Source organism: Leopardus geoffroyi, chromosome A3 (assembly GCF_018350155.1).
Source record: "Leopardus geoffroyi isolate Oge1 chromosome A3, O.geoffroyi_Oge1_pat1.0, whole genome shotgun sequence".
Lineage (NCBI taxonomy): Eukaryota > Metazoa > Chordata > Mammalia > Carnivora > Felidae > Leopardus > Leopardus geoffroyi.
Window position 1 is genome coordinate 109,790,447 of NC_059336.1, and position 26,902 is coordinate 109,817,348.

At 46.6% G+C, this 26,902-nt stretch overlaps 1 protein-coding gene across 3 annotated transcripts; it reads left to right on the forward strand.

Annotated features, from left to right (window-relative positions):
• Positions 1-1,474: 1,474 nt before the first annotated feature.
• On the forward strand, positions 1,475-24,652 carry CDC42EP3 (CDC42 effector protein 3). Of its 3 annotated transcripts, none has more exons than XM_045447116.1 (2): positions 1,475-2,303; positions 22,644-24,652. In XM_045447116.1, exon 2 carries the CDS (start codon positions 22,877-22,879, stop codon positions 23,639-23,641), a length of 765 nt encoding a protein of 254 aa, XP_045303072.1. In that variant the 5' UTR covers positions 1,475-2,303; positions 22,644-22,876; the 3' UTR covers positions 23,642-24,652. The 3 variants fall into 3 exon arrangements, with proteins under 3 accessions (XP_045303072.1, XP_045303074.1, XP_045303073.1); XM_045447118.1 differs by having other exon boundaries at positions 1,480-1,615; XM_045447117.1 differs by having other exon boundaries at positions 1,709-2,342.
• The last annotated feature ends 2,250 nt before the right edge of the window (positions 24,653-26,902 follow it).

A 26,902-nucleotide genomic window follows, 5' to 3' on the forward strand; every position in this document is an offset into this window, starting at 1 on the left:
AAAGGACAGAAAGGGAACATTTCTAGAAGGTGAGGAATGGTGTAGGAAAACAAAAATGGGGTTTTGGGATAAAATAGCTACCCCAAACAACCTGCCACCCTCCATTTGCACAAGCTGTAAAAGAAGTTATTTACTTAGTCATGTGGACAAAGTGTTTTTAACAGCAGCTAACTATAGAGCAAATGAAAAAAAAAACTTTTTTACACGTAAGACATGTGTGAAGAATGTCTTCGTGTGTGCAAAAGAAATTTTTCATGTGGTATTTAATAAATATATACACATATTATTTGTACTTATAAAAATACCACATGCAATGAAAGCTATGCATAAATATTTGTAAAAATCCCTTTATCTAAGTAGGCCAGTAACATTTAACATTTTTCAATAAATCCATACATAAAATATATACATTAGTGCCAAATGGAACATATATTTTGAAATATGAACCCCGAGTAAAAGTCTTAGGAATCTGGAGTAAAATCCAGGTATCTGCCAAAGGAAACTTTGGAGGAGTTGTCATTTGAAGAAAAGAAACAACGCAGGGTCCCTTATCTCCCTGGACTGTTTTGCTGGTCAGATTTCTAACTTCACTTCAGCTGAGCTTTGTATTTGACTTCCAGCCTCACGGCCATTTGACCTGTCAACTATTATTTTCTTTGAGGGTTTTACCACTCCACCCAAGACCTTTGCTTTCCAGAGCAGTTGCGTCCGTTTCCTTTTCACTTCACCTTAACGTCAGCCCTGGTTTACCACGCCGGCTTAAAGTGCATCCTCTAAGGTTTCAGACCCGGGGGGCTTCGCCGCCGTGAGGACCTGAAGCTGACAGCGCTCTGGAAAGTCAAGGTCCTCTGCAGGGTATCTGCTTTGTGCCAGGATTTCCGTCCAACCTGAACGTCCCAGGGCCCCGGCCAGGCCCGGAGCGCCCGATACGCCCCCCCACCCCCCCCCCCCCCTGCCCCGGGTTCCAGCCGCCTCCCTAGGCCGACGGTGCGGGCTGCGACTTCACCGCCGGAAAACGCCGCCCTTTCCTGTCGCCTACTCATTAACCCAGGCGGAGGACTCAAGAAGGAAGAGACGGAGACGGATTAAGAAAATTAATTAACCCGGTCCAAGCTGGGCCTCCGGGCGGAGGGGCGGGGCGTGCCGCGGCGGTCGCCGGAATGACCGGCGGGCGCAGGTGCCTCCAAGGGCGGAATTTTAGGCTCCCGGGCCGGCAGCTGCGCCACTTGCGCCTCGTCGCGCGTCGGGGGCAGCCGCCACCCGCCTGTTCCAGCCTCACGCAAGTCTCTTTAGGGACCCCGCGGGAGAGGAAACACCTCCCCCTGGACTGGAAAAACCTGCAGCGTCGGCTGTTCGCGTGCCCACTTGCTCAGTCCGCAGCCCCGGGCGTCTCCAGTGCGCCAAATCCACTCTCCGGGTTTTGGCAGCAGCTCCAAAGGGAGCGAGCTGGAAACTGACAAAACAAGACCTTTCCCCCGAGCCAGGGCTACGAGTGGCTGGGGGACCCGCGGCCGGGGAGGGTCTGCGCGGTCAGGTGGCCCCGCTTTCCCGAGAGTCACCCGCCCGCTGCGCCCTAGCTTCGCCGGGCTAGATCGGCTTGTTGGGACGAGGAGAGGTGGGCGCAAGAGGTTTAGTGCAGGTGTCCAGGGTGCGGGCGGAGTCCCTTTGTCCTCGGGCACCCAGGCGCTAGCACCCGGGGGGGGGGGTCCCTCTTTGAGGGAGGTCGCGCTAGCTTCCCGCGACCTCTCTTTGTGCGGAGGGAGCCCTACGCAGCTCCTCGTAGGGACGCCGCATCCCTAAGGGTGGCGCCCGGATGGTAACAATGGGCGCCCATTGTACTCCCGGGGCCCGCAGGCGCTGCCGCTGCTGACCCCCTCCCGCTCCTCCGGGCCCCGGCGCAGGTACAGCGGCGGCGTGGGTCTTTCGGAGCCGCGCGCACCCTCCGCCCCGCCCCGGCCCGCCCCCTGCGCCGCCGGCCCCGCCCCGCGCGGCCCCGCCCTTCACAGGTTCAGGCTCAGCGTCCGGCAGCCGCGGGCTTAGTCCGGCTCGCATCTTGCTACACCGCTGCGGCCGGAGTCTGCCGGGAGCGCAGCGGCGGGGCGGGGCGGGAGCGGGGGCTGAGCCTGGAGACCCGCGGCCTCGGGCGCCTTTACGCCCACTCGGAGTGGATAGTGCTGTGAGGTGCCTCGCGGGCCGCCTCGGCTGGATCTGCGGGTAACGGGCTGGGACTGCGTGTGCCCTCGGGAGGCGTCTGTGCGGGGCGTCCCGCCCAGGGGCAGCGGCTGGGATCGTCTGGGTTGCCGGTGAGTTGCTGCCTGTCCAGGGCTCCTTCCTCTCTGCCTGTGAGTCTGTGGGACCCGCGGTCGTGGCCGCTTCCGGCGTGCGCGGGGTGCTAGCCTTGGAAACGCACAGGGAGCGGGGATACGGAGAGCATCGCCTTACCAGCTGGGGTCCAAGGGACCAAAGGGGACGTAAAGCAGACGGGGAGGGGTTCGGGTGGCACGATCGAGACGCAGAGCTCCACCATTTGTGCCCACCACTTTTCAGGGTGGGGCTGCACGGCTGCACTGCACCCTCCGAGCTATTTTGACAGCCATTCTGGGCGCGTATTCCATTTTTCCATCTCAGAACAAGCTGCACATGGCTACCGCCCCCCTCCCATCGTGGAATGGCACCAGGGCCGTACATGGGTGCCCCGTGCAGATCTTCGATGGCACTATCCGCCGGGTACCCTCTCACTTGACAGGGGGCATTGTGGCTGGAGCTCCAACCTGCAGATCTGGCAGTTTAATTATTGTTATTGTTATTATTATTATTATTATTATTATCATCATTATTTGACTGTGGTTCTGAATGGCTGAAGCGTTTTCAAGATTTTTTTTCCACCTTGGAACTGTCTTGACACAGACAAGTATCAGACACGTGAGGACGAATGGATCTGGCCAGTAATTTTTTTGTTATGAATTATTGTACTCCATCCCCCTCTCGACTTCGAGAGGCATGTGTTTCATCTTATAAATAGAAAGTAGCATATTTTTTGGCAGGACCTCCTTTATACTGTACAGTCTAGGAGAGGTCAGTTTAAAAATAAATATGCACTTGAATGTTGAATTGCCGAGAGCCAAGCTGTGGCTGGGACAAGCTGCGTGGACAGCAGCATCAAAGCCCGGAGCGCAGCTGTGTTGAAAAGAGTAAAAGCCCCAGAGCGCAGCCCAGGCTGACAGTCAAGTAATTACATTTTGTTTAAAAAAAAAAAAAAAAAAAAGTGAGTGAATTAAAATGAGGGCGGGAATAGGAATGTCAGGAGAGTACTGCAACATGAATCTTTGCAGCCCTGATGTATTTGGGGGAGTCGCTGCTTATGTGTGCTGAGGGTGTAGGGGGTTCTGGAGAGGGAGGTGCTTGGAAGGGGGAGGGAATTGATGACTGTGTTAGGGAGACAAAGATTTCCTCCCCACCCCCAACTTTTAGGCCTCACAATATTCCAGAGTTTCTTAGGGGTGCTGCTTTTTAAACAGAACAAGAAATTTGGAGTGCAGCAGATGTCCGTGTTTGAATAGCAAAGCCAGTCTTGCAGACTTCCCCTTAAAATCACAAGGAGACAAAAGGCTTACCATGAAGTCTGATGATGGGGTATCCCTAAGGCTATCTAAAAGGCTCCTATAACATTCTAACTTAGAAAAGATCGTTTTTGTATCTAAAAACCAAGAAATGCAACGTCTCTTCTTTTCTGGACAGTTCTAGAGGTCTTCTCTCTGATACCACCTGTAATTTGCACGAGCCCTTCTGGGCAGTTAAATAAGCTAGACAGTATGTGTGTGCCACAAACCCTTTTCAGAATAGATTTAAACACTCAAGAGATACGTCGGGGCAGGTTTGAAATGCCTCGCATGGTCACACCTGGCATAAATAACCGACTATTTGGATAGTCAAGGGATGGTTGAAAGTTCTTCATTAAGTCTCCCAAAGAATGTAGATTTCCCAATCATACTCACTGAATACAACGCTGAATACCAGCCTCTGGGCCCGAAGATAAGAACTTTACAGAAATTTGGAAGTGTTTCTGGATCCATGGCAGTTTCTGTTTTCCAGTGGTATCATCTGCAAGAGATTTACATTATGAATTCCATGATTGGAACGTGGTGCTGTGACAGCAGCTACAGACATGAAATAAGATGAGCCCCCCCACCTTCCTTCCAAATCTGAGCAGTGAAATTCTGTTCTCTGTCTGAATGTAACATGTAAAGACCGCTAAAGTAAGGAGCGTTGCACTTTTTTTTAATTGTAAATTTAAATGTGCAAGAGGAATAAATACAAAGCCATGGGCTCACATGAGCTGATTTGTCTCTCTCCAGCTTTTCCTTTAACGTGGTGTTTTGTTTTTTATGTCCAACATGTTCACAAAAGCTGCCCTTTTTCTCTTCTAACGTTCATGGTATTCAACAGCAATGGGGATAAGTTAGTTTTAACCTATATCACCCACAGATTCTTACCAGCCTATAAATTTTTCACAAGCTCTGTGCCCAGTAGCCATTGCATGTATCCAGTGGGTGAAGTGCAATACCTAACCTGAGGAAACCCTCCAGAAAGACTGTTTTGATGTTTTCTTTTTAATTATTAAAATTCTTATTTGCAGTCTAATTTCGTTTAGGCCTGGTCTAATTTGTTTCTAACCAGACTCCTGTAGACCCGACTATTCATTGAATAAGAACCTCAATCTATTTTTAAATACAGTATGTTTGCCAGAGAACAAGGATAGTCATTTGAAACTAGTAGATTGAGCCAGCTACAAAATCTCCTTTACCAAGTGCTGGAGCCCAAGAATTCTGCTAAAACATCATGCTGTTCAGGACTTTGGATGATAAAGGCACTTCCTACATGGAGCCTGTCCGAAATGCCAAGCAGTCTTCTCAGCCCTTCACCCTGGTTAACTCATTTATTTCTAGTAATCATTCTATGAAGGAGGAACTGTTAATATCCCCATTTTATGGGTGTGGAAGCTGGGGACAGACCTGTTCTATACGTGCCCAAAATTACACCAAAAGGAACATACCTAAATATGCATATACAGTTTAACAACCCAGTGTGTGCATGTAGGAGTGGCTAATCTTGCTTGCATGTCAGCACCTCTTAAGGGCAAGGAGATGGGGGGGAAACCCTGAGGTTAAGAAACCTCTCTGAGTCAGGCTGCCTGAGCTCATAGCCTAGCTCTGGCTCTTCATACTTGTGTAATTGGGCAAATTACTTAGCCTGTGTGCTTCAGCTTACCAATTATACAATGGGGATAATAATATTACTCAGAGGATGAAATGAATTTAAAAAAGAAAAAAAAACAGTAATTCACTCAGAACAGTGCCTGATCCAGAGTAAGTACAATAAAAGGTTGATGCTTCCTTGTTGCTTTTATTTTTTTCCCAGGTGCTTAATAAATACTCTCTTATTTAATATTCATAATTACTCTTTAACATAGAAGAGTATTGTTTCAAGATGAGAACACGGCCTCAGAAAGGTTTAGTAACTTGGCCAAGGCCACACAGCTAAGTAGCTGAATCAGGTCTGGATTCAAGTCTATTTGACCTTGTACTAAATACCACACCCCCACCACCTGGGAGGAGTGGCAGTAAGGCTATTAAATCTGACTCTTCTGAGGGGTTTTGGCCTCCAGCAGAGAATTCATTTCATAGTATTCTATATTCAAAGGAAAATGGTAGTAATTGCCAGCCTTGGGGGATACCGGGTGAATTATTTCATTTTTGAAGATAGTTTAATCTCACAGGTATGGCCATAGTCTTCTCCTGCAGGGGATCCAGAATCAAACCGCTAGAGTTAACGTGAGCATTTAATTTACACCATAAATGAAGAGATTTGCTATTGCTATGTGAAAATGTAGGACTCAGGAAGGAGGAAAGAAAAAAAGGCCCTGCAACTTCTAGGTGCCAGGAACTTCTGGGACCAAGGATGGAGTGGAGCTTAGAGAGGACCACAACCCTGCGTTGATATTCAGGAGAACCAGGGGCTGCAGTGTTCCGTAAGCAGTCTGGATGGTCCCGTCCTTCAGGCCAGTGTCCGCACCCAACGGTGCCTGGCCCTTCAGTCCCTGGCACCCAATGGACATTTAATACCTATTTCATAATGACACTGCTTCGGGAGGAGCTAAGCAAGAGGCAGGAGCCGCCAATAAACTGGGCAGGAAGGTTCTGTCCTTGGTGGAAGGTGGGCCTCCTTATAGTTCTGCACCTGCCCCGGACCCTGCCAGATAAGCTTCTGGTGGGACAGACAGAGTAAGGAAGCCTTTGAAACCTAAGAGAGGTACCCTGGATCAGCCTAACTGGCCTCTACTGCCTTGGACTTGTGGGATTGTGATTAGGGGGGGACCCAGACCGAAGTAGGGGTTCTGGAAAGCATGGCCCAAAGTAACTTACATTGCCTCAAAACCAAGAGCAATAGCCTTCAAGCTGTCGGCTTCCATTTGGAATCTTCCCTTCTCCTTCCCCCACCCTTTAATGGTTACAAAACAAAACAGCACCCCACAAACCAAAATAATATAAGTAGCCAAATAGTTATGTAGCAATAGTAGGGTATTTTTCTTTCCTAAAAAAAAAAAAAAAAAAAAAAAAAAATAGCCTTGTTTGGCCTTGATATATTTCCTCAGTGCCAAGTTCACCAGTGTCTCATGATGAGGGGCCGAGTTCGACAGTACCTCTTGTTTCATTTTTAAAATGAAAACCCATAGTTTTAAAATATGAATCATGATACTGATATTTTCAAAGTTTGCTGTTTCTGAATAGCCAGGCGAACTGAGGCATTTGAAAGCTGGTAAATTCCAAATTAGTAGTATTTGATTAATCCTTATTGCTGGCTAAAGTCATGAATGAATAGTAGAAGCCTTGAATCTCAAATATGAAACTGAAAGAACCTGATTTTCAGGGGTTTGGCTTTTGTTTGCATGTTTGAAAAAGTCACTATTCGTCTTCTAGCCTTTGATTCTTTGTTAAGCCATGTTGCAGTGATAACACATCTGCAGTTAGCTAGCATAACACTACCTAACTTGCACCCTGAGATATGAATGGCATCAGAAAAGGATTCTTTGGGAAACTGGTTTGACTAAGGTCCCTTTCTGCAGGACTTCTCAGAGCATTTAATATGCCACTGTGTTTGTTGAGTCTCCACGGGGAGACAGTGTCCAGAGTCTCAAATCATTAGCCCACAGAGCAACCGGCAGGAGTGGTCTGGCAGGCAATCCACTCTGGGAAGCAGCAAGCCAGAGGCTGAAGCCATCCACTGCAGTCTGCCCTACAGAGCTGAAGGATCCCAAGGACATTTTAGAGAGTCAAAGGATTAGAGCCACAAGAACGCACCGGGAGATGTGAGCACACCTGTCATTCTGCTGTTTGATAAAATTAATACAAAACTAATGGAAACAGTCACAGAGGTGCTGGAGTCGAGAAAACAGATTCTGGTCTTGGCTCTGATCCAGGCGTAAACTGACTTCAGGGTCTCTGTCTCATAGATGAGGCGCTTGGTGCTAGGTGGTTTCAGATAACCTCTAGCCGTAGAACCCAGTGAGCTGGAATCAGTGAGACCTATCAGCCTACCAGTCTTACTACTAATAATGTGAAAACCCTGGGTTGAAAAACAGACCAGTGCAGCTCTGTAGCAAAGCAGTCTGAGCCACCATGGAAGGCAGAGAACTTCAAAGTCAGGCCTCTATTTAGACAGCTTCCACATTTGGGAATCTGTCATGTTCTGGTGACAACTTGAAGGTCGTATCTGTGGACACATCATTGCCAATGATAAATCACTGTGTGTTTACTTGAAAAAGACCTGTTCTGTTCCAATGCATTATAGGCTGCACCCATTTCCTAAACAAGGCATTTTTGGTTTATTTAATGTGGCTTTGCCATTTCAGAATGCATTTGATTTCTTTTCCTTTTGTTTCTTTTTTTTACTTTATTTATTTATTTATTTATTTATTTATTTATTTATTTATTTATTTAGCCAAGGGTCAGTTCAGACGTATAACATTGATTTTAACACAGCTGGAGACGAGGCTGTAAGCCCTTGGCTGGCCAGCTGTGTCACAAGGCAAACCCCTGCGCTTCTCTGGGTAGACTCTGCCCCCTCGTCTGTGAAGCAGTGGAAGGGGAGGGATGGGGGCACAGAAGAAGCAGACGTTTTCCAGGCTCTCTTCTGCCTGTAGACTGCTGTCATTCTATCACTCTTACCTCGCTTGTACCCGAGGCGTTTCCACAGTGTCTTGTACTTGGTGTTGTAACACTCACTGTTTGAATGATCATCTTTTGACCCTTGCGGCTACCTAGTTAGACTGCCGGCTCCTTGAAAGTTAGACTGAACCTAGCTTATGTCAGCTTTCGTCTCTTTTACAAACAGGACCTGATGGGAAAGCAGACGGTCTAGTCCTAGCCTGTTCTATGGTTCTGCCTGTGGCATAGTCTTCTCCCAGTGTTGTCAAGCCAGAAGTCATTTGCAATTAACAGCTTATTCAAATCCTGCGGTAGTAGGGGTGCCTGGCTGGCTCAGCCTGCTTCGGATTCTCTCTCTCTCTCTCTGCCCCTCCCCACTTGTGCACGCTCGTTCTCTTTCTCTCCTTGTCAAAAATAAATAAACAAACAAACAAAAAAAAAAGAAATCGAATCCTGCGGTAGTAAAGTTACTCCTTCCCAGGCTACAGAACCTTCACATTCAAAGGGAGGCGCCATCATCCTTTGATTCTGACGGTCATGATCACCCAGGGTTCTCTGAGAAGCAAGCCACCACCAGAACCTCCTCTGAGTCTCCTCTGGGGAGTTGCAGCCTGTTCTGAAGCTTCCTCCTGCCTGGGTGCCACTGCGGGGGCTCAGTGCCACCCGGGCAGTGCCCGTGTCAGCGCCACGTGTCAGCCTGGTTGGTACTGGGCAGAGTAAGGGTCGTTGTGCTTCCTCCTCCTTGCCTGCATCTCTCCGGCCATGACCGTGTGAACCATGGACTTCCTGATCCTGGTGGACGTATTGATCATTGGCTTCTGTCTTGTTCCTTATCCAGCTCTAGTTTCTTGGAATATTTAGTAACAATTGCCTCTTCTACTGATTTGTCAGCTCATTGCCTAACAGAACTCGGTCAAGCACGTTACACGTGTGTTGTCTCCTCCTAAGAAACACTATTCCTATCTCCACTCCTCAGAGGAGCAAAGTGAGGCACCCAGAGAAAATTACTGGCCTGCTTTGTACCCTCAATTTGGTACCAGGAAGGATGGGAAAAGATGAACATTTAATAGGCTGGTAACAAGTATTTTGATTCTATTAACTTCATTAAAAAGTGTCGTTTTTTTCTCCTTAAAAATTCCCTGGAAACTAGATGTTTCTGCAGATGTAGAATCACAGACCCTAGCATTTCACAGATGGAAGGGTCCTTAATTTCAGCCCTGCTCTCATTCTGACAGGATAAAACCAAGGCCCTACGAGTTGGGTGACAGAAAGCATGAGTCCTCTTTCGGACTTTTTTTTTTTTTTTCCTAGCTAAAGCAAAGAAAGAAAATCTTAATGTAAACCCAGTATATTAAATAACAGATTTTGGAATCTTTTGGTTAAAGAGGAGGAAGGAAATGGTAGGGATGTTGGCCCTACTTTTCTGTCTCCCTTCCCTTCACCAGTGACCCGCAGGTGCCTCCCTTGAACTCTGGGAGTTCCAGGGAACACAGTGTGAGGAATCTCTATTGTAAAATGCTTTGTCTGTAATACCAAGGATAAATCTTACAACTCTGTGGTGATACCATCTCTGTGCAGCTCACAGGCACCTGCCACAGACTGCTACTTTAAGTTAGCGTCGCCTAGAGGAGATCTACCCTAACTCCCTCCCCCGCTGGAATCCCGACAGCATCTCAGACTCAGCAGGAAAGCCTCTCCTCTTCTTTGGACTGATTAATTCAAGTTGTTCTAGACTTCTTCCTCAGACCCAGCCCCACCTGGCCTCACCATGAACTCTAATCACATGCCTCCTTCTTTCCTTGGGACTCTACAGATGCCCTCTCACCTGACAGCTCGCCAAATACTTAAAGAAAATAACTAGAGGCCCTGAAATTTTTCTTCATCTGACCAACAACGGTTGACGATAATTTTCCCAGCTCATTGAAGTCTCATTTGTCCTCAAGCCTGGGAGAATTGCACCTGGAGAGAAAGGGGGCCTGTACATTTGTAGGAGAAGCTAGCCCCGTGCCAGAGGAAGGAATTATCCTGAGTCAGCTGGAGGTGGCAATTCCTTCCACTTGTGGAGACTGTTCACAGGGTGGACACGCACCATTTTTTTGATGACAACTACAGACAACATTTAAGGAGAAAATGAAAGTGGTTATTTTGGCAGTTAGAGTGGTTCCCCTCCTTCATGTTGAGTTTCAGTAGACGTTCTGGTTTTTCATTTGGTGTCACGATGATACTTTGCGTTTGCATAGCACTCAGCTCTTATAATCACCTTTAAGAGAAGCGGGTTGGGGGTAATTATCTCCATTTACATAGAAGGTAACTGGCACATATGTGTGTGTCTGGAGTTCTCCAAGGAGCCTGCAAGCCTGGTTCAAAGTTTTAGCTTCTCCCCTAAGGCCTAGAACCTCAGTGAGGGCTCTATTGTTTTGTTTGCCAAAGTGTTCATTCATTTGATACGCGTTTTTCTTAAGTACCTGCTCTGTGCTAGTCCCACATTGATATTCAAAACAACCCTTTTCTGTAGAATGTCCATTATAGTTTCTTGAGGTTTCTTTGTACCTCTTGGGCCAAATAATCCAAATTTCCCCCTTAACCCACTTCCTTTTGAAAGGAAAGGTCAGGAGAGCGAGCTCATTGTTTCTCCCAGGGCCTCATTCTTTAAGATTGACTTAAATATAACTAGTGGGTCTGCATTCAGGGGAATGTATTGTCAGTTTATTCTTGAGTCTTGCCTGTCTCTCTGAGATGCTATTTGCACGTTGCAGTCAAGGATTGGCATCCTTTCCCTTTCAAATAGCACGATAACAAATATTCTCTGCCTTAATCCCAAAGATCTGTAAGAGCCTATAGAATTACTGTGGCTTGCATTGATAGGCTGTAAAATTCTTACCCAGCATGGATAGAGAAAGGTTAAAATGCCTTACAGATGGAAAAATGAAAGAAAGGTTTTGCCACAAGAGGCCACAGCTCCTTTGTTAAAAGATTTCATTTATTTTTTCCTGTAGGAGTCATAGAAAGACTCTATCTTGGATTTTCAACAAGGAGGGCAGGGTTGAAGGGGAAGCAAGACAAGGCAGTCTCTTTCAGACTTTCTCATTTGTCCCTTCAACAAACATTTCTTCAGTGCCAGCTGTGAATTAAATATAGTTGTCTCTCCCCAAAAGAAGGCAACCTAGTGGGAGACACAAGCAGTCACGGCAGCATAGTGTGATAATTGGTGGCTTTGAAGTATAAACAAGGTACAATAGGGGCGCCTGGGTGGCTCAGTTGGTTAAGCATCTGACTCTTGATTTCAGCTCAGGTCATGATCCTACAGTTGGTGAGTTCAAGCCCCATGTCAGGCTCTGCGCTGACAGCACAGAGCCTGCTTGGTATTCTCTGTCTCCCTCTCTCTCTGCCCCTCCCCTGCTCGTGCTCTCTTGCTCTCTCAAAATAAACATTTAGAAAAAAAAATAAGGAACAGACGAGGCTCAGTTTAAGAGGCTTTGGGGGAGCTGGTGGGAACTATTAGCCACAGGGGTAGGCAGGACCCAAATGGCTTATTCTGTGTCCAGGTTACAAGGATGGGCGTGCTATCGAAGACCGAGAGTGACCAGGCTACTCGGGCATTGTCGCCGGCTCACTCAAGATGAGGTTGGAGGCAGGGAGACCAATGGGGGGCAAATGCGCTTGTGCAGGAGAGAGATCTTGAGGGATTTAAAAAAAAAAAAAAAAAAAAAAAAAGGCCGAGGCAGTGGCGTTGATGAGAGGAGACAGCTCTGGGCCTCGTTACGGAGAACGAGGCAGGGAGACTTTGTGGGGGACTCCCTGCCATTTACCAAGAGAGGAAAGTACAGAAGGCCTGTGCTAGGTCAGGGAAGGGGGAAGGAAAGATGGCACGTTTGTGTGGGGCGAGTTGAACAGGAAGTCCCTGGGGGAAGCCAAGTGAAGTCTCAAAGACTGGGGGAGAAAAGACCAATGCTGTCTGTGAAGGAGCAGTGTTTTTTTAGTGTGTTGTTTTAATTTCCGATCCGTTGTATACTAGAGTGCAAAGTGAGTACCTCGGGCTCACACCCAGCTCCCATGCAAGCCAAACGACACAAACTTGTCGATGGCCTGTCCAAGAAGAAGAAGCCACTCATCATGGGCTTGATTGTTATGGCAATGTCAAAAGGTTTCTAGTAGCTTCCTTTTGATTTTTTCACTTCTCTTGTCACTAGAGGAGACAGTTGAGGCCACATGTGGGGGTGTGATTGCAGGGGGATTGTGAAAGGTTGGGGGAGGGACAATAACCATCCAACCCTGTGGAAATGCCATATCTAAGGCAGGGGCTCAAACTTTTTCTGTAAAGGGTCAGTTAGTATTTTAGACCGAGAGGCCCACATAGTCTGTCACAACTACTCAACTCTGACCTTGTCATGTGAAAGCATCTCTCCCAGGGTTTCCCAATGCCAACACTACTGAGAATTGGAGCCAGATAATTCATTGTTGTGGGGGGCTATCCTGTGCATTGCAGAATGTTCAGCATCATCCATGGCCCCTCTCACTAAATGCCAGTGACACCACCATCCCCAGTCCTGAGAATCAAAAACATCTACAGGGATTGCCAAATGTGGGGGTGTGAAGTCACCCTCAGTTAAGAACTACTGAGTTGTAGACAACATATAAGTGAATGGGCATAGATGTGTTCTAATAAAACTTTATTTACACAAACAGGCCAAGGTCTGGATCTGGCCCACTGACTATAATTTATCAATAATAGCTCTTACTCATAGCACCTTTGCCCACCTTATTTTTATGGAGCTTACCACCTATCTGGAGATATCAGGCATAACATCACAAAACAGAAAAATAACAAATGCAGGCTCTTCAGGAGTCCTAAGAAAGCCTCTGCCAATGCAGTACTGAGCCTGGATTATGTGAGGTGAGTTGGAGAATTTCTCTGGGAAGGAAGTGACTAAAGCAGGTCTTGGAGGATGTTATGAGTAAGGGTCGATGGTAAGCAGGTGGGAGGACAGTCCATGTAAGGAACACAGGGTTCTTCGTTTCAGAAAGTTAGGGGGGAAGTGAAGTGTCACTAGTGAGGGAAGGGAGCCATTGTTCCCGGTGAAAGCTGTGTGGTTGTTGTCAATGGCCCCATGCACGTGCTTCCTCTGGGAAAGAATGAACAACAGTGAACACTCTTTTCTAAGAACAGGATGTTTGTTTTTCTCCTTGAGACTCAGGGGGCTTTCTTACGGCAAAATTTTCATCTTTAGGCTTTTCTTTCGCCTAAAGTCAAATTCCTTTTGAGATCCTCTTTGAGATAATTCTTTTGGTTGGTGTCTAGGACCATTTTATTGATTCTTGCTTCCCAGCAAGGTTAAGTTATGATCTCTGCCTCTCATTGATGTGGAGACCATAGTGTATCACTTCTTCGTGCTGTCACAAATCAAGGCAGGTAGCCTGCAGAGGACATTCCATTCTGAACTCACTTACATGCAAGTCCTCACGTTAGCCAACCAGCAGCAATTAAAGAGCCCAGACTGTGGAGTCGAGCTGTGGCAGAAATCCTAGCTCCTCCATATTTTGGCTGGTTGACCTAAGAGTTGGGCTTAATCTAAGATCGCTTCCTGAGAGGTGTTTTCTAACACCTACCTGGCCCGCAGCAAACACTCAGATGTTTGCCATTAATATAAGTGTGAATTCCTTAGAGAAGCAGGCATTTCAAACTTGCCGCTTCCTTGAGGAGCCCCTGCAGACTTGGACTGGGGGGTGGAACCTGGGAGCAAACCAGTTCCTCTTTCATGATGGAAGGTGTAGCAGGGGTTATGGATTTAAACACTTCTTAACTTGATGTTCACTGTGTGCCACGTGTAGTGGGAGGCAAACAGGACCCAGTGCGTGTCCATAGAAGAGCTCTCGGCCCAGTCTGAGGGGACATTCATTCATTCACTGGATAAATATTTGTGTACAGATATTTACGTACAAATGACACGGGAGAGCCTGCCTTGGAAGTGGGTGGAGAATGGGATGGCCACTGCCAGCTTCCACATATACCCAGTGCTGGTATGATTGGAGATGCCATGATTCAGCCCATCCAGTGAGAATGAATGGTTATCGAGGACCCCAGCAGGTTGGGAGAATAACATGGAAGGCCCCCTATCTGTCTTTTCACCACATTAGGGAAATAGAGCATTCAAGGGGCCTAACCTTTGGGGTCAAGTTCTCTTTCTGTATTGATACTGTCCCCGCAACTTTGCAGATCAGGTGGGATCCATTAGTTATGGAAGCATGCAGCAGTTCACATATCCACCAAACTCTAGAGTGCCTGCCTTGGTCCTCCTGACTAGCCCTGAGTCTGTGCCCCATGTAAAACTAGTCATGATAGGGGCGCCTGGGTGGCTCAGGCGGTTGGGCGTCCGACTTCGGCTCAGGTCATGATCTCACAGGTCATGAGTTCAAGCCCCGCATGGGGCTTTGTGCTGATGGCTCAGTCTGGAGCCTGCTTCGGATTCTGTGTCTCCCTCGCTCTCTGCCCCTCCCCCACTCACGCTCTGTCTCTCTCTGCCTCTCAAAAATAAACATAAAAAAATTAAAAAAAAAAAAACTAGTCATGATAAATGAGTCGGCATTTCAAGAGAACCTGTCCTCGTCCTCTTCCTGCCTTGCTACAGCTGCTGGGGATCGATGTCCCTATTGAGTCCTCCCCAGTAACTGATTTTAACAGGGAGAATAGGTGTGCCTTCAAAAGTGCAGACTCTCGAGGTGGATGTGCTGTCTTCCAGTTTTGCTTCTAAAAAATCTTTCAACTAGTACAATTAGAGCCCATAAATGTGAGGTGTGTACACAAATGAGCAGTGAGTCCCCCATATGGTATTTGTGGGTTGCTACAAAGCAGGTCGTAAAAGAAAAATAAATACAAGCTGTAGCTGAATCATAAACGAGAAGTCCATTTATAGGTAAGTGAAGGTGAGATGTATCAGCCTTTCTTAGTGGGTCCATAAAATGCAGTCTGTTCAGTCTGGCTGTAAGTTCATGTGCAGGAAAGCTAGGCAGCTGGGGGCTGAGCGAATGGGGTTTCGCTGTCTTGTCACATATAGCTGTGTCCTCGGTTTGGATGATGTAGGAGAGGGTAAGAATCTAAAAATAGAAAAGGCATCTTATCTTTTTAGGGGTAGAGTAAATAGACCAAAAATATGAAAAGCATCTCTTCAGGATGCTGTTTATCGGGTGTTCTCTGGTTACATTTTTTTTCCTTCTTGGATTTTGATTGAAGTTCAGTGTGGAATTTCAAATACTATGATTTTTTTTTTCCTGTGAATTTCAAATTCTTTGGAACTTGAGTAAAAACACAACCATCTTCAAATGGAAAGTCTTCTAGGTAAGGTCTGGGAGCGTTTTCATAGGCGAATGTGACAGGAGGCCATGGGGAAATTGGCAGCGATCATACTCCCCAGTAGGAGACTCAGAAGGAGCAGAGACAAAACACACATCACACACCACCGAGGAGGCTTGGGACCAGGGCTGCTCCCTGTGACAGCCTCAGACCTTGATCGCCGTCCCCATCCCACAGCCACCCTTTCCATCTTTGAGACACCTGGGGTCTCCCTTGGAGACCTTCTCCCTTGGAGAAGCCAGTGTCCCTGTAGCTGCTTCTCAGCTTCTCTAGGGCCTCAGAGAATCAGTTAATCCCTTTTCTATTAAAGTTTAAATGACTCCTTGAGATTCCTAAAGATTTGTTTTCCCTCGCTCTGAGTTTTCTTTCAGTCGCTCCCCTCCTTCAGCTTCTCACATGTCACGACCAAGTTCTTTGCTCCCAGTTGGGACTCCTCAGAACATGTAGGAACATGTTCCAGGTAGCCTTTATCCCTTCCAAAGTGTGGAGTCCAGGATCAAATACAGTTTTTCAGGACTTATCACTGTGGAGAGAAATACCCCGAAGATGGTTGAGGGGGGTGGAGAGGTTCTTGACTGAGTCAACATCCTCCTTTCCTGGGACTGATGGTTCAGATTTGAAGGAGGAACATGTCACATTTTTGCTTGGGGCCCAGGTGGTGCGGCAGTGCTGTGTCTGGATGTTAGGAAAAAGGGAGGCAAAGTGAAAAGTGATGAGAAGGTAGGATGTCCTTGGAGGATGTGACAACCAAGCAAGAAAGGGAAAGTCCGGTACATGCTCACTTCCCGAAAGTAGAAGAAAGGAAAAGCCTGGAGGTCCCTCAGGATAATGTCCCCACCCCCCACCTGCCCCTGTCTTTATACATGTGTGTTTTAAATTAACGTCGCAACCTATTTTGCAGGATGCAAGCACGTGTTTGCTCTCTTTCTCCACTAAGAATTACTCTAAAAATAATTAGTAGACCAACCAAACATTCCTTTCTTAAAATAAATGGAATTTAAAGAATCTAAACCTCTTTGTTCTTTTCGGATGAATTGCCAGTCCTGTCAGCTCTTAAGTGATTCAAGAACTGATTTTTTTGTGTGTCACTTCTTAAGAACCCCCTGTTCCCCGCCCCGCTGGCCACTGCCCTGCTTCGGTCTTTTTGGCATCATTCTGTTTACCAAAAGGATGGTAAGGAAATGAATCAAAGGGCTGCTTTAGTTTTTTCTTCATTGAATTATTATCGTAGCAGTGATGATTTCTCTTATTAACACTGTCACTCATGCTTCATTCAGTCACCAGAAAATGGAATTGGCCAGCTTGGTGCAGGAAGGATGGCCCCGATACTCTGCCGTTCTTATCAAAACCATGACTTTAACTTCCCCTTGAGTCCTTCTGTGTCCTGGAACGCTTGAGCTTCTCCCAGATTCCTGTAAGTGGGGGCCTGTGCATTTGCAGCTGGACCCATGTCCCCGCATCTGCCAGACATTCTCTCTCACCTTGATAGAGGGTGACAAGCAGCTGACTGGGATGTCGACCCCCTTTGTTGGCAAATCTAACCTCTCCTCAGTGCCCCAGGACTGGGACCTTTGTTTTCTAAGGGATCTAATTTCCCAGATAAATATGCTCTCCAGTGTCATCGAATGGGGGAAAGAGCAGCAAACAGTGATCCAAGAAGAGAGAGAAAAGGATTAGCCCTCATGGAGAGTTCAGATTTCAGGGTCAAGAGGAGGGTTTCTGAGAAAAGGCCTATACATGGGAAGATTTCTGTCTGTCTTCCTCTCTTTTTCTTGTCTTCCTGCCTTCTTACTCTCTGACTTTCTGTCTTTGGATTTGAGGAAGATAGAACAGAGGAATCATGGCAACACAAGAAAGCGGGAAGGCCAGGAGAGCCCCCGAGTGTGGACGGGCAGCATCCTTTGGGTGGTTCAGTACTAAGTGTTTATGATGGATGGTAGAGTCTTGACTGATAGTAAAAGGCTAACAATTCTCTTCATTTGACCTATAGAACACCCAGAGGGCTGCTCACCGATTCTGGTTGTGTAGCTCATATCTGGACCGGTTGTGTAGCTCATATCCTCTCCCCACTCCATCCTACGGCAAGTAATCCCACTTCCTTCTGGGCAGAGGGCAAAGCCTCTTGGGTGCTGCCTGATTCAGGCTCTCCCACTGGGATTCATCCTCCCTCTGCCTCCTGCCTCATCTGTCAGCTGCCAGCAGCCTCTTGGAGCCCAGGTCTCCTTTTCTGCAAGCAGTGAGCCAGGGACAGGATTTCGTGCTGAGTGTTAGGGACCATCCCGTTCTAGAGCATGGCCCGTGTCACTAGGGCGGTGGCCTGAACAGGAGCTGCACGCCCAAGCCCCAGTGCCTCCTCTTGTCTGTGCTTCCCTCCACGTGGACACTTATGCCTCTTGCCTTTTCTCATGTCTTTGTGACTAAAAACCCTTCTCTTAGGAGATCTTTTCCATTCTGCAAAGTAACACCTGTGCTGCCTCTTCCGTGAATGCCTAGTCCCTGCAGGAAGAGGCGATCTGTCCCTTGGCCATGCTCCGGCGAGACAAGGTCAGCCCTCTTCTGAGGTCTTCATATACCCACAGGCCACCACCTTACATTTTGGCTTTTGAACACAACCGCCACAGACATGTTTACATTATGATCCAGTAACAGGTTGAATAGACTTTTCAGGACCTTTGTATAAAATTCGCTCCGAGGTGCAGCCTGAAGCTTAAGCAGCCCTTTCTTTTCTTTTCTTTTCTTTTCTTTTCTTTTCTTTTCTTTTCTTTTCTTTTCTTTTCTTTTCTTTTCTTTTCTTTTCTTTTCTCTTTTCTTTTCTTTTCTTTTCTTTTCTCTTTTCTTTTCTTTTCTTTTCTTTTCTTTAATAGCTAATGGCTAATTCATTCAGGTGGTTCGAAAACCCAAAATCATACAAGGATATACAGTGAGAAGTTTCTCTCCCACCCTTGCCCTATCCTGTCCATCCCTCCCTGTGGGCAGTCACCATGATTAGTTTCTTGTGTGTGCTCCCAGAGATATTTTACAGACACACAAGCCAATGCAAGTGTATCTATATACTTCTGCACCTGTCATTTTTTCCCTGTAAAGATAGATATCTTTGAGCTCTTTCTGTATCAGCGAAGAACTGTTGAATCCTTCGTAAGACCTGTATGATATTCATTTGTAATTGATGATACCTTAATTTATTTAACCGGTCCTTTATCCGTGGACAATTAGGTTGTTTCCAACTCCAGACTGTTGTATCCTCCTGGATTTGATAATCTGGTGCATGTATTATTTCCCCTGTGTGCAAGTTGGGTAAATCTCTGTAAGTGGAATTCTGGTGTCAAAGGCAACCAGCTTCCAATGAGGTGGGATCTGTTTCATGCTTTCGCCATCGGTATATGCAGGGCCTGACCCCACCCTTATCAGCCCAGTGTGTTATCACATATTTGTGTCTTAAAGAGGCTTTGGGATGCACCTCCTTCATAATTTGGGAGCTGACTGAATTTCCAGCGAGTGTGATTATTAAGAGACAGGACCTTAAACTCTGGAGCCTGGCAACTTGGCTTAGTGCCTTCATTGCCACGTAGCCTTGGCAGAGGGGACTCAAGACTCATTGTCTGGACCTCAGTGCATCATTTATAAAATGGGGATATTAACAGTAGCAGCCTGATGGGTTCTTGTGGGTGAGCTGGTACATATCCAAGGTTGGCACAGTGCCCAGAACATAGAGATGCTCTCAGTAATATTTAGTGTTGATGGTTCCCGGGAGCATGCACATACCCTCCCCGGGACCAGCTCTTTTGTTAACAGCTAAGAAACTGTGCCCATTAGATTTCTGCATTAGCAATGACAGAGAAGGTGCGGAAAGAATAGTCAGGCCAGGAAGGGAAAGGGACATTGATGTATGTTGGCTGATAAGCCAGGGAGCCCAGGATATCCAAAAAGGAGGGGAGGAAGCAGCCAGTGTAAGAAATCCTCATTATTAGATCAAGCATGGTTGCCCTGAGCTGAAAAAGAAAGATAAGATAAAGGGATGGGATTAGAGCTCTGTTTCTCCAACATTACATTGCAAATAGCAGCTCACCTAAAGTTAAAAAGACATTTTTGTCCAAAATTCCTTAAAAAAAAAAAAAAAAACAACTTCCAATGTATGGGAGCTCAGAGCACTGGTACATAGTAGAAATTCAATACAAATTGTTTGCAAAGCTCTAGAAGCCTACATCCCTGTCACACAATAAACACTATGTAAATATTTATAGAAAGAAAAATGTATCTTCTCTTCCGCTCCAGGCTCACTGCCTGCAGCTTATCTAACCTTCACTCACCAAGCCTTTTCTTCCTTTTTTTCTATTTTTTGTCCCTTCCTTCCCACCTTTGTGTCTGTGACCCTGTGTAAAACCCAGCTTCTACCAGTCTGAGCTGGCCTCTGGCGAAGGGCCTGCAGTGCCTGTGGCCGTGGCTGTGGCCGTGGCCTGCAGGGACTGAGGGCAGAGCGTTCTTCCCCTGAGCCTTCCGGGTGCAAATGTTTCCTCTCCCTTCTCTCCCCAGCGCAGCCAGGCACTGTTCAAGTGAAGGGCGATTGTGAGTGATCCGTTCAGCAGGGCAGGGAACTGTTCTCTGGCTGCATCCTCGTGGCATTTTTCCTTTTCTGCCTGATTTGAAGTGCCCTGCCCCGGTTTCTGGCCTCGCGTAACCCTGGCTCCACCAGCTGACCACGGGCAGCCCTCACTTGCCCCTGAGTTGGAGGTGGACATGCTGTATCTTTCCCTGGCAGCTGTGCTCCTGGCCGTGTGTGCCGTGGACACCACTCCAGTGGGCAGCTGTCCCTCGGGGCTGCCTCCCACCTCCTGGGGGCCCGGTGCCCTGGCGGCTCCTGCAGGCCACCATCTGCCACGCTGTGCCCAGAGGTGCGGGAAGGCAACGCCAGCTACCCCCCGAGTGGCAGGGACCCCAGGCTGTCGTGCACTTACGGAGGGAGGAAGTCCTGCCATTGGGATCCAAGGCTTTGGAGTTGTGACATTTGCTACTGCCCCCAGACCCAAATTAGGGTCAAAGCCGAGAGAACATCCGGACCCACCAGCCTGGCTTCTTAGGCGCATCTCCATTAGTAACAGTGTTTCCATGCGATCCTAACCTCAAGTGGGAAGCAGAACCAGGGGGTGCCTCTGTGTGGTCACAGCAGCAGCACTTTGGGGAGGTTTGAACCAGGTCCTTACTTGGGATGAAAGGGAGAGATGCTGAGTGTGAGTTCCTAGGTGGCAGCTTCAAGGTCGGCTCACTCGAGGTGCAAACCCTCTTGTGCTGCATGGACCACCTTCCCACGCACGAAGCCAGGGCAGGGTGGGCCTCTCCAGCTCATCATCGGTCCCTGCCTTGTCCAGTCTGGGTGCAAGCCACTTCCCAAACGGAGCTTGTTGGTGCCTTGCCACTGGGTGCCAGAGCACGGTTCTTTCCACCTGCCATGGGGAAATGAACTCAAAATTTTTATGCGTACAGCCTCCAGCTGCTACAAAGCAAATGTGGCTGGCTCTCTTCAAGCCACCATCCAACTCAGCTCTTGGATATTTATTTATTTATTTGCTCCTCTGCCAGTGGGGAGGAGAGCCCGATGGGAGAGGTCTCAGCAGAGCATTTCAGGAATTCCCGCAGTGGGAAAGGTTTTTAACTTCTTCACATCAGCTGATGGGACCGAAGAGTCAGAGGATTTATTTTTAAGAGATGAAGAGTTTCTCATCTGTAAGATGAGAACCCAGAGCCCCACACCTCCTGGCTTAGCACTTCTCATTGTGTTAAGTTGCATGTGCAGGGAGGGTGTGTGCATTTTCTATGCTGGTAACACACTACCAGAAACTTAGTGGCTTACAACACCACCTAAGTTATTGTCCCACAGTTTCTGTCAGTTGGGAGCCCAGGCAGGGCTTAGCTCCAGGGTCTCATCAGGCTGGGAGACAGATGCCAGGGGGCTTTGCTCTCATCAGAGGCTCAACCGGGGTGGGGGGGATCTACTTCCGGTTCCCTCAAGTTGTTGGCAGAATTCATCTCCATGGGCCCTCCCTCAGCACAGTGGCTTACTTTTTCAAAGCCAGTGAAAGGCACCTTTCTCCAGTCTGCTAAGATGGACTCTTTTACCATGTCACCTAACCACGGGGTGACATCCCATCACCTTTGCCACATTCCGTAGTTTAGAAGCAAGTCCCAGGTTGTGCCCACACAGGTGTTAACACCAGGAGGCACATCATGGGGGTTACCTTGGGGTGCCACCTACCACAGGGAGAGGACACAAACTTTATCAGGAAGTGTTCCAAAAGTATTTCTAAGACCCAGCCAGTTGTAGATGATCACACTGTTTTTTGTTTGAAAAGAATCAGTTTTGTTCTTTTCCTTCTATCTCAGAATGTCTCCAAGACCTGAAAGCCTTGACAGCCCAGTTTTCTGTGCCACACCTCGATCCCAGCTCCGGCTCTGTCATGAACTGACTGTATGTTATTGACAAAGGGTGATTTATTTTGTGACTCCTGAATCCCTATTTTCTCATTTGTGCGACTGGATTTTGCTAAGATTTTGTTGGCCACTGGCACATAATAGCCACTGTCACTTAGTAAATGGTATTTCCAACCCCTTTCCTTATAGGAATATTTGCTGCATTGCATTAGTTTTATTTAGATCCAGAACTCAGCAACAAAATATTGTCAAACAAAAGGGAAAACATTTTAAAGCAAATCTACTTTGTATCTAAGGAGCTGAAATCACTCTGGTCATGTACTGACAGCAATTCTTATAATAGAGAAAAATCTAAAAATCTTAGGCATGTGCAGAAAATTGTGTCCATGGCCATGTTTAGAAAGTACTGATGTCATAGGTATGAGTTTTTTTTTCATCTCTTTCTTTCCTCTTTTTTTTTTTCCCCCAGAAATAAGACCAAGATTAGTAGACCCTTAGTAAAAGACCCTAAGATTAAAGTTCTTATCCTACTTGATGGAGGGAAAAAATAGAGTTTGGCTTTAGATGGGAACTGGTCCTGCCTTTATTCACAGGCTCTTGAGAAAGAGGCAGGCCCAGTGAACCCTAAAGGGTCAGCTGACTATAACCTGCTTTGGTTTCCTTTCCAGGTTTCTCCCCGCCGTGGGATGGGTTGGATGATGTAACTGGCTCTCCAGGACGCCCCACTTGGCTGTGACTTCAGGAAGGCCTTTTAAACCCAGTCTCATTTCAGAGCCACTTCTAGAAGCTCCTTGAGAAAAATGATGTGACAGATCCTATCAGAAAGGATATTCGGAGCTTAACATCAGCGAAGAAAGTGGCCCTTTTCCCTTTTGCAAAGTAGACCTTCTCCAACTCCAAAATGCCAGCCAAGACCCCAATTTACCTGAAAGCTGCCAATAACAAGAAAGGAAAGAAATTTAAACTGAGGGACATCCTGTCCCCCGACATGATTAGTCCTCCTCTGGGAGACTTTCGCCACACCATTCACATCGGCAAAGAGGGCCAGCACGACGTCTTTGGAGATATTTCTTTCCTCCAGGGGAACTACGAGCTTTTGCCTGGAAACCAGGAGAAGGCCCGCATGGGCCAGCTGCCCGGGCACGGCGAGTTCTTCCGGGCCAACAGCACGTCCGACTCCATGTTCACAGAAACGCCCTCCCCGGTGCTCAAAAACGCCATCTCCCTCCCGACCATCGGAGGCTCCCAGGCGCTCATGCTGCCCTTACTGTCACCGGTGACGTTTAATTCCAAGCAGGAGTCCTTCGGGCCGGCCAAGCTGCCCCGGCTTAGCTGTGAGCCCGTCGTGGAGGAGAAGGCCCCGGAGAAGAGCAGTCTGTTGGAGAATGGGACAGGCCACCAGGGAGATGTGTCGTGGGGCTCCAGTGGGTCCGCGTCGCAGTCCAGCCAGGGCAGGGACAGCCACTCCTCCAGCCTCTCCGAACAGTACCCCGACTGGCCGGCCGAGGACATGTATGACCAGCCTGCCCCGTGCGAGCTCGTCAAAGACAAGACTAAATCAGAGGAGTCCCTCTCCGATCTCACGGGGTCCCTCCTCTCCCTGCAGCTCGATCTGGGGCCCTCGTTTTTGGATGAGGTGCTGAATGTCATGGATAAAAATAAGTAACAGACACCACCAGCTCTTGTCCTCGGGGGTAAAAGGTATCATCAAAAAATAAGAACTAAACCAACCACAGTCGGAGAGAAGAGCTTCACTGGCTGTGTTTGCCACTGTGTGATAGGTTTTCTAAAATAATGTTCCTACAAAGTATTTTTTGTACCTGTTATGCCCTGTTTGCAAAAACAAAACAATAACAACAAAAACTGTCCTGGCGAAAAGGAAGTGAGTCAGAACCCATTTTTTTTCGGTGGGTATTGCTGACGTTCAGCTCACGTTTTTTTGCTTCCAGACACGTTAAGAAATCTGGCCTGGCCAAGATTGGCACTAGCACGAAGGGCTGCACAAGTCACATTAAAGAACTTCACAGTACTCTAGCATTTCCTGGGCAAGAAGAAGTCAAAGTTTATTTAACACCTAAGCCTTTTTTCTAGACTCTTTTCTATATTACATCATTTGGGCTCGCCATAGCAAATTCTTCAGTGTTAAAACTATTCTCTGTTTTCACATTTGAACAACTTTATGGGTTTGGGGGATTTTCTTGTAGCTCTTATATATCCCTATATATTATATCTATATCGCGAAATTTTGACTGTCCGCTACATGTTGGTAAGACACAAGCAAAGTATTACTGTAACTAAGTTATTTTTAAAGTTAAAATATATTTTTATGTGCCTTTGGCTTTTTATTGCAGAGTCTACATTTTATAGATATCACATCAAATGTTGTCATTTGACTTGTTTCCATTTGGGGTCCCATTGTAAGCTGCGTATGTATATGTTTGGAAAAGTGTATTCATATTTAGCTTTATCTCTTTTTCTTCATCTGTTAATCATACTTTTCACAGCAACCAACAATGGATTGTAAAGTATAAAGGCACAGGTTACTCAAGATGCTTCTGCAGAGACTGTGGGCTACACCATATAATGTTATTTGGAAATATAGGTATTTTAGTACAGTACATACTTGCATTACATAGGTACTTCATGCAACACAATAAAGAGTAAATGTTAAAATGAAGTTGCTTGTTTATAGTAATAAATAAAAACATAAGAGAATAATATTTTCCTTAAGTCCAGGACCAGAAAAATTGCTTCTCTGAAGTATGTGTGAGCCTTTAAAATAAGGTATGAGGTGATTTCCATCCACTCTGCAATTTTGATTATTTCCCAAAGCTTTGAGATTCCAGAAACAGCACCCCTCAATTTTAGGAGAAATGAGCGAGATCAGAATTTTTTAAAATATTTTGGGGACAGTGTAAGTCGGGGAGGAGCAGAGAGAGTGGGACAGAGGATCCAAGGCAGGCTCTGCACTGACAGGCTGACAGCAGCAGGTCTCGCGGGGTCTCGAACTCACAAACCACGAGATCATGACCTGAGCTAAAGTCAAACGCTCAACCCACGGAGCCACCCAGGGGCCCCTCAGAACTTTTTAGGTCAATCGATGCCAGCTTCTCAAAATTCATTTCTGTGCGTCTCTTACTTTAACACAGTATGGCAAACTCTTGTAACCCCAATCCCATCCTTGTTGGACAGATGTTTCCTTGCTGCAGGTGCCATATAAACAAGATTAAGGAGGCTAAAAAGAGGGCAGTAGAGAACACTCCTCTCTCTTCCCCCACCCCCACACCAAGGAGGAGAGATGCCTGAGGATGTCAGTTAAGGAACGGGAACAGGAAATGTACACAGCGATTCCTGCCCTGCTGTCAGCACCCTCCTCCCCCTTCAAAGTCAAACACTTGCACATCATAACTTTCATTTCTCCTTGAACTGTATCCTGAAATGACTTCCTCTTTCAGACATTTCAATGATTGTCCCACCTGGTTTGGAGCTGTTGCAATTCTATTATCCGATCATCTAAAATAACCTCTGAACTTCAGGTGAAACATGGGACAACTAACCACATAGAAGAGGAAACCAGTTTCCTTGGAGCACCGAGTCCCTGCCTTAATTTCCCAGCTGTATTTATCCCACGATTGTCCGGTGTTCTTCTTCGGTTCAACCAGACCCTTTTAACGCTTTCCCTGTCTTAATTATTGGTCACATGTATTCTCATGTTATTCTTCATCTGCAGCATGACCTCAAGGAAAAGGTTAAACTACTAGATAAAATGATAATGTTTGTGCATTCCCTCTGCTACAGTATTGTTTGCGAGAATCTAAGTAATGATGCGTCCTTGCAGGTATTTAACTATTATACTTTCTCTGGGTCTTTTCCCATACAGTCTCCCAGTAGATTAGGTATAATTGAGAGGGTACAAATATGCCTCTATTGGAGAGGAAACAGCTACATCTGCCTTGTGGTTTGGTTAAGGCATTTCTCCCTTGGCAGCCCTTCTGATACCTGGTTCCTTCTCCAGGGAGCAGGTACAGAGCTGCTGGTGGCTTTCTGCAAAAAGGCACTTTCCACTTGCTGAGAGCCGAATTGATGTTCTCGGTCTGTGAACATTCTCCCGCTTTTAACCTTATTTATCAAGATGCAATTTATTTGCAGACTCAGAATGGCAAGCGACCTGTGACCCAACAACCAGGAAAGAGACCATGTAGCTTGTCTAAGTTGAGACCCTTCACGTGTAGGCAAGGTTCTCGTAGGTAATCTTTTCCCTGGGCGATGAGACCTAACAAAGGACATGGATATATTACTTCTGCCTCAAATTATTTGCTTAAAAAAAATGGAAACATCAGGGTACTTAGCTCTTTGCAAATATAAACAGACAAAAGGAAAAGTATACATTACATGAGGGCTATTCTCCTCCTAGTATGAAGCCTGGTGAGACTGAATCATTGTACTGTGAAACCTAAAACAAGTCAACATGATGGTTTCTCTCCAATAAGAATTTCTCCTTTGGAAATCGTTACCAACCTAGTCCCTGATTTAGCAATTCTAATAAATAAAATCTTCAGACTTTAGAATTCGCTTACCAGACTAATATGAATGACTGACTAAAGTTTTTTTGGACAAGTCAATAAGCCATATATATAATTAGGTTATTGGCTGCAACCCTGTGTCTCCACCCATACTTTTGGGCTAGATCCAGCAAGATAAAAGAAATTTCCAGATGCTAAATGATAAACTAGGATTGACTCAGATGGGTAACCTTCTGGTTTACTTAGCTGTATGGTACACTTGGGAATGTCACAATACTCAAAACTATGTTCACACATTAACTTATGTGTGGTTAAGCAATACAATTATTTTCTTTTTTTTTTCTTTCAAAAAATTTTTTAATGTTTTTATTTATTTTTGAGACAGAGAGAGACAGAGCATGAGC